The sequence below is a fragment of the Oncorhynchus tshawytscha genome, linkage group LG22 (genome assembly GCF_018296145.1).
Source record: "Oncorhynchus tshawytscha isolate Ot180627B linkage group LG22, Otsh_v2.0, whole genome shotgun sequence".
Taxonomy (NCBI): domain Eukaryota; kingdom Metazoa; phylum Chordata; class Actinopteri; order Salmoniformes; family Salmonidae; genus Oncorhynchus; species Oncorhynchus tshawytscha.
In genome coordinates, this window is record NC_056450.1 from 33,314,288 (window position 1) to 33,322,485 (window position 8,198).

Consider the following 8,198-nt stretch of genomic DNA (forward strand, 5'->3'; position numbering starts at 1 on the left):
TATCATACGAATTGTAATTTGTAACATTTCATACGAATTGTAATTTGTAACATTTCATGCGCAATGGATGATGAACATCTACAAATGAACACATATGAAACATAACATATCAGACTAAATTGATTGTATTGGATTTACATACAGAATAATACAAAATGCTCTGAGACCACATTGACTGTAACTGTGCAGTAGGCTACATGGCAAGAGGTTGGTGATGAGAGGACACTCAGAGTATAGACTATATATGTTTACTGCATAATCAACAGAGCTCAAATAGGCCTCGGAGAAAGTCCACTGGATCTCTATGGATCTCAACATTTTCTCTCAGCCTCATGGCATAATGTGTAGAATAGCATGAGATTAGCTATGAAACTCTGCCCGATGGCAGTAAGTGTAGAATTGCAGGAAGTTAGCTTTAAAAAGGCTTTCTCAGATCTTGCAGGGCACCGTGAAACTGCAGTACGCCACTGAGTGAGCCCAGTCCTTCAGGTTTGAGATGTGATGGCTGCCAGGCACCAAATTCAGCCTCTGGATTTGAGAACCATGTGGGGATGTTTCCTCTGGCTGTGTGTGAAACTTGATCTGTCAGCGGATTCGGTTCGCACGCGCTGTGCCCTCTCCCTTTCACTCGTGTCCGGCATGAGAGAGACTACAGTAGCCTGTATTTGACAAAAGTCTGCGCTTCCAAATTGACATATTTCCAGCAACGTGCATTTAATCGTCCAGTTTCTAGACCGGAAAGAACCTGACAGACTCTCTCTCTTGTCAGGAAAGCTGTGTGTCTATCCATGCCCCTCTGCCATCTCTCTCTCTCTCTTTCTCTCTCTCTCTCTCTTTCTCTCTCTCTCGCTCTCTTGCTTTCTCTCTCTTTCTCTCCCTTTCCCTCCTGGCTTTCTTCAGCACTTTTGTACTAGTTCCTGCCTCAGTGAACCTGGCCCACAGAGCTGACTTGATCTGACATGAAAGCTGAAGAGGAGCTATTATAGCCCTGTATAATTGAGAACACTCAGAGAGAGAGAGAGAGAGGGGGGGAACGAGAGAGAGTGAGAGAGAGAGAGAGGTCAGAGAGAGAAGTGCACTACACAACAAAAAGTATGTGGACACCTGCTCATCTAACATCTCATTCCAAAATCATGGGCATTAATATGGAGTTGGTCCCCGCATTGCTGCTATAACAACCTCCACTCTTCTGGGAAGGCTTTCCACTAGATGTTGGAACATTGCTGCGGGGACTTGCTGCCATTCAGCCACAAGAGCATTAGTGAGGTCGGGCACTGATCTTGGGAAATTAGGCCTGGCTCACAGTCGGCATTTCAATTCCTCCCTAAGGTGTTCGATGGGGTTGAGGTCAGGGCTCTGTGCAGACCAGTTAAGTTCTTCCACACCAATCTCGACAAACCATTTCTGTTTGGACCTCGCTTTGTGCATGGGGGCATTGTTATCCTGAAATAGGAAATGGCTTTCCCCAAACTGTTGCCACAAAGTTGGAAGCACAGGATCGTCTAGAATGTCACTCTATGCTGTAGTGTTAAGATTTCCCTTCACTGCCTTGTGCGAACCATGAAAAACAGCCTCAGACCATTCGTCCTCCTCCACCAAATTGTACAGTTGGCCCAATGCATTCGGGCAGGTACTCTAGCGTTCTCCTGGCATCCGCCAAACCCAGATTCTTCCAACAGACTGCCAGATGGTGATGCGTGATTCATCACTCCAGAGAACACATTTCCACTGGTCTAGAGTCCAATGGTGTATTGTAATGTTTTTAAAATTGTATAACTGCCTTCATTTTTAGACGAACCCCAGAAAGAGTAGCTGCTGCCTTGGCAACGGGGATCCATAATAAATACAAATACAAATGGCAGTGAGCTTTACACCACTCTACCCGACGCTTGCTATTGTGCACGGTGATCTTATGGCTCGGCCATGGAAACCCATTTCATGATGTTCTCGACAGCTCTTGTGTTGCCGACAGCTCCAGAGGCAACACTTGGTAGTGAGTGTTGCAACCGAGGACAGACTATTTTTTACACGCAAAGCACTTCAGCACTCGGTGGTCCCGTTCTGTGAGCTTGTGTGGCTTACCATTTTGTGGCTGAGCCGTTGTTGCTCCTAGAAGTTTCCACTTCACAATAACAGCAGTTACAGTTGAATGTGCAGCTATAGCAGGGTAGACATTTGACAAAATTACTTGTTGGAAAGGTGGCATCCTATGACAGTGCCAGGTTGAAAGTCACTGAGCTCTTCAGTCTTGCCGTTCTGCTGCCAATGTTTGTCTATGGAGATTGAATGGCTGTGTGCTCGATTTTATACACCTGTCAGCAACGGGTGTGGCTGAAATAGCGGAATCCACTCATTTGAAGGGGTGTCCACATGCTTTTGTATATATAGTATATGTTGTCATTCGGGAACCACAGCAATAACAACATTCCCCTCAGTATCCTCGAAGAAACAGCATCCTCCTCAGTATCCTCGAAGAGAAGAGCCTCGGCACATCATTCAATAGGCGTGCTCCTCCCGCATCATTTTATGGTCCCCTTCAGTCTCTTCCCTCCCCGTAATCTTTTATTATTTCTCTCTACTCCTCACTCCACTCTCTGGCTGCGGAAGGGCATCTCGCGGTTGCAGTAGGTCACCGAGGCGGTTTAACAGACTTTGCTTACAGCGGGAGTCGACTCGAGCTCAATCGCGCAGCAGAGCCGTTACTGTCTGTTCAGTCGGCAGGAGAGAAATCGCTGCGCTCAGGACATCACACAGCAGCAAACCCAGAAAAGACCGACTCCGACAAAAACACTGTCGCGCCGTGTCCGCGTTGTCACATCGGAGAGAATGGACACACTGAATTAAAACATTTACCATGATTTATTAAAACATTGATTGGACCAGTAATTTGGGTTAAAGATTTTTGCTACTTGGCTCTCCGGGAGACGCAGCGCACAGAAACGCACACAGAGACGTAGCTGAAAGCCCCAACTCCTAGTGGGCACTGAGGGAGGAGTGTGAAGATGCCGGGGGATCTGAACTCGATGTGTTCTCGTGTGTGGAGTGTGTGTCTGCTCCTAGTGTGGATATGTCTTGGCACGAGGGTTGTCGGTGTGGTCGGGTCGCACCAAGGCAGCATCCCTCTCTCCGTGTGAGTATCCTACTGAAATCAAAGTCAAACTGTCACAAAGCTGTCAATAACGGTCACTTTCACAATACAAATGGCAGCCTATAAAATACTTTTTTTATTTTTAGTTGATCAAATTGTATTGTTATTATGTGTAATAATGGGTGAATATATTTCATAGCTGTGTATTTCCAACCTCAGCAACAAAGTTTATTTGGTAGGCTTACGGTGGGTTACTGACTGAGGCACTTCGCGGGGTCGGTCTGGTCCAGATAGGGATTCAGATGATATGCGACTCCAGTGGAAGTCGCACTCTGCACTCAAAATATATATATTAGTATTTTTAGTTTACAGTATGTCAATATGTAATAAATTCAATTGTATTATACAGTGACAAGCTATTAATGAATTTAAACGTTTTTTAGAACCTAAAAATATTTTTTTTTGTTAGTGATACCACCTGCTTTTTAAATTCTTACAAAAACTAGACTACATTCCTTATGCTTGATGCTGTCAAGTGTGCAATAAGCCTATCTAACCAAACCCATGAAATTGTCATGTAAGACCAGATCATACTGTTCTCCTCAGATGTGTTCTCACCTGGTGCTTTCCTCTGTCTACATTTAGTAGAAGCTTTTATCCAGAGCAACTTAAAGGAGCAATTAGGGTTAGGTGCCTTGCTCAAGGGTACATTGCCAGATTTGTCACCTAGTTGACTCAGGGATTTGACCATTCGGTTACTGGCCCAACGCTCTTACCCACCCGCTGCCCCTCTGTGAATTAGATCATATCCGATTGATAACAAACATTCTGTGGTTTTATTATTTCTAGTACATTCAGACAAGTCAGTATTGATCAATCAACATTTATCTTGTTGTGTTGAGCATTTCACAAATACATTTGTCACAAAGTGTATGTTTATAAAGAAACTGCAGTGCCTGCACAGAGACCTGGCCTGTAAACACCAAAGACCATGAAGAGCAAGCTGATTCACAGTAGCTTAAATACACTTTAGCTGTGTGTGTGTGTGTGTGTGTGTGTGTGTGTGTGTGTGTGTGTGTGTGCGTCCATTCCTGACCAGTGTGCTCTCCTGTCTGTGTTCTCCGTACAGGGTGAAGTTGTGGGCCTCAGCGTTCGGAGGGGAGATCAAGTCCATCTCAGCCAAGTACTCTGGTTCCCAGCTACTGCAGAAGGTAGGCTCTGCTCTGCTCTGGAGAATCTATCATGTCACAAACCTGTAATGTAGTCCACACAAAATTAAAAATCTAATGTACACAAAAGAGGTCAGATATCATGAAATACAAAGGTCTTTCTAAAAGCTGTACATTTAACAGAATATGGTAAAATATGTTTTACTTGTTAGTTCTGGGTCCACAGTCATACATGTTCTGTCCATAGACATAGACTGTCCATTTTTTCCCACATTTGATAACTATTCACTAGTTGTTGACGACAAAATACAATTAAAATTGTTTCTGAAAATAACTATTTTATAACACCCCTGGCACAGAAAATAATGTTGAAAAAAAACACTGCTTTGCAGTAATTCTGGAGATATTCTGTAAATGTTCCATACATTTTCACTTTCAACCTCTAGCTCACACCTTGCACACACCCGATTATTTTGCTGATGATTTAATACGATAGATTAGAATATTGTCTATTAATCGACTGATTTATCTTGTTTTCAATCCATATTGTCGGATACAGATGTGAAGGCCTATGTGAAGGCCTATGTGAAGGCCGACATAAAGGCTGATATATTGTACATATTTGTGATGTTATCACTGTTTGATTCTGTGTATGTCTGGTGGACTGAAACATATGGCCTCTGTGCGATCGTCATGTTCTACGGTTAAAATAAGGTCTTTGAAGGAAGGAGAGGGAGAAGAGGGAAAATCTGTTGAAATGCAACTGGAACATTAAGGGGCAATCATGTAAAAGGATTTCCTTTTTTCCCGGAAACAGAGTGGCTTAAATGTGAGCTTGAACCCCTATAGAGAGTCGGCCACATATTTAAAAGCCTGTATGTGAGGTTTGTTAATGGGTGTTCTTGTCTCTAGTACTGTGTAGTGGAAGCAGTAGCAACACACACACAGAGGCACACACACACACACACACACACACTTACAAGCACACTTAGCAAAACATTATCTTTTATTGCTAAGCAACAAAACGTTTCACACCCCCCCTCCCCCTCCCCTGCAATCCACACCCCTCCTCCACCGCTCAAACGTTGTGGCATTGCTTTGCAGTGCGTAGTGGAATGCTAATTTGGTTAATATAGGGTTAATGGATGTGATAGCTAGCATAATACAGATGTTGCTAATGCAAGGTCAGTGCATGAGGACCTAGCCTTATGCTATAGTTCACCCAGGGCTGGGTGACATTGTAGCTAGCCTAATGCTAATGTGGCTAATGTAGGGTCAATGGGCGATTCAGCTAGCCTGATGCTAACATGGCTGATGTAGGCTACAGTTCATGGGTGAGTTAGCCAACCTGCGCAGTCTCCCAGAGCTGGATGATGAGGGAGTACTGATGTGAACTACCAAACCATCAGCACACTGATATTGTGTGTCATAACTGATATCTGAAACTTGGCTCTTTTCCATAACCTACTCCTGTACTTTCACCTCTGGTACACACACACACACACACACACACACACACACACACACACACACACACACACACACACACACACACACACACACACACACACACACACACACACACACACACACACACACACACACACACACACACACACACACACACACACACACACACACACACACACACACACACACACACACACACACACACACACACACACACACACACACACACACACACACACACACATGCACACACAAGATGGATTACATCCCCCCTGATAGGAGAGCAGTGTTATTTGATAGGATAAAACCCTCCCCCACTTCCCAGCCCCCTAAACTGAAGATTTCCCCTCCTGCGTTACTCAATGTCTTTAATACATGTAAATAAGGGACAGGGGGTTAATTGTGCTAAGAAAAGACTGGAGACCTTTTCTCTGAAAGTACGTCTTTTCACCTCCATTTGGCTTCTTGGAAAATGACACGCACGCACACGCATATGGATGCAAACACAACACACACACACAACACACACACACACACACACACACACACACACACACACACACACACACACACACACACACACACACACACACACACACACACACACACACACACACACAAATGCACACACACACAAATGCACGCACACACACACACACACAGATGCACGCACACACACAATCTGAGTTGTGTCAGATTGGCTGATTTAGTCCAGGGGTTTAGGGAAGGTAATAAGAGTAATTGTTTTTTAACCTTTGAAAAACGACGACTAGAGCTATCTCTAGAGAGAGAGAGAGAGACTGAGAAAGAGCGAGAGAGAGAGAAAGAGGAAGATGATAGAGAAAGAGTGAAAGAGAGAAAGAGAGAAAGAGAGAGAGATAAATCTCTGTGTTTCCCCTGGGCAGTGAACAGATGGACTCAGTCTGTCTCTGGTACATCTGAACTGAACATATACACATACAAACCTGTCTTTTGAAATGTTCTTTATTAACAAAATGTCTTATTTGCAACTACTAAATTAATTGAACTAATTTCTGTTTTGCAATACTGTCATACAGAGAAGACAGTTACTGAATGTGTTGTGTAAGTTAACTGTTTAACATGGACAATGGGATGATCTTGAAGGACATTGCTATCCTGAGTGGCTTGGCATGGGTCACTACTAAAATGTAAATGTTGTCATGTCTCCCATTTGAGCGAGAGAGAGAGAGAGAGAGAGAGAGAGAGAGAGAGAGAGAGAGAGAGAGAGAGAGAGAGAGAGAGAGAGAGAGAGAGAACGAGAGAGGAGAGAGAGAGAAAGAAAGAAAGAGAGAGAGAGAGAGAGAGAGAGAGGGAGGGAGGGAGAGAGAGAGAGAGAGAGAGAGAGAGAGAGAGAGAGAGAGAAAGATAGAGGGAGAGAGAGGGAAAAAGAGAGAGAGAGAGGGGTAGAGAGAGAAGGAAAGAGAGCAAGAGAGAGAGAGAGAGAGAGAGAGAGAGAGAGAGAGAGAGAGAGAGACTGTTGTGGCATATTCTGCCTCTATTTATCCTCTCTCCGTCTCTCTCCATCTCACCTATTTCCCCTTTTGCTTTGCTTTTCATTCACTTTCAGCCAATCTCTCTGTTCAACATAATACTATTGGAATGTTTTTCTCATTCTTAAACACAAATCCACCTCACCCCCTTCAATCCTCATCCCATTCGCCCCCTTCAACCCTCACCCCCTTCACCCCCTCATCCCCTTACCCCCTCAACCCCCTTACCCACTTCACCTACTCATATTTCTCTTCACCTTTCCCTCACCCTCTCCTCCCCCCTTCTTCACCCCCCTCAGTCCTTCCTCACCCCTTCCAGATCCCCTCACCTCACCCCCTTCCTCACCCCCAAGCCTAGTCCTCTCCCATCCCTCACCCCACTTCCTCCATCATCGAAAACGTCTCCTATTTCAAGGTTAAACAATCGCAGGGATCACTGAGGACAATGCAGATAAAGAGCTTTTTGACTGTGTGCGTGTGTGTGCTAGTGTGTGAGTGTGTGTGTATGTGTGTGTGCGTGTGTGTGTGTGCGTGTGTGTATGTGTGTGTGTGTGTGCGTGTGTGTGTGTGCGTGTGTGTGTGTGTGTGCATGTGTGTTTGCGTGTGTGTGCATGTGTGTGTGTGCATCTGTGTGCATTTGTGTGTGTGTGTGTGCGTGTGTGTGTGTGTGCGTGTGTGTGTGTGTGTGTGCGTGCGTGTATGTGTGTGTGTGTGTGTGTGTGTAAAGGAGAGCACGAGCTCTCTGATCAATATCCATTCATTTTCAGCCCTTTATGCAAATGAGCTGTAGTTGAGATACCAAGATACCGAACAAGCGCACACGCACACACACACACTGCATGCCTGTACATTAAACACACGTAGAAACATCTCCCTAACTTCAGTTAAATTAGTTGTGTGTGTGGCTCTGTGGTATTATTCTGTTCAAAACTTTAATTTCATGTTTCATTGAACGCAAGG

The 8,198-nt window shown here is 44.6% G+C and overlaps 1 protein-coding gene across 1 annotated transcript in view; it reads left to right on the forward strand.

Moving 5' to 3' along the window:
- Positions 1 to 2,337: 2,337 nt before the first annotated feature.
- The window catches only part of cacna2d3a (calcium channel, voltage-dependent, alpha 2/delta subunit 3a), a 333,265-nt gene continuing 327,404 nt past the window's right edge, over positions 2,338 to 8,198 (forward strand). Inside the window, exons 1-2 of the mRNA XM_042304106.1 lie at positions 2,338 to 3,130; positions 4,218 to 4,299. Of these exons, the coding sequence (XP_042160040.1) occupies positions 3,003 to 3,130; positions 4,218 to 4,299 (210 nt within the window). The 5' untranslated portion in view covers positions 2,338 to 3,002. The remainder of the gene's footprint in view (positions 3,131 to 4,217; positions 4,300 to 8,198) is intronic.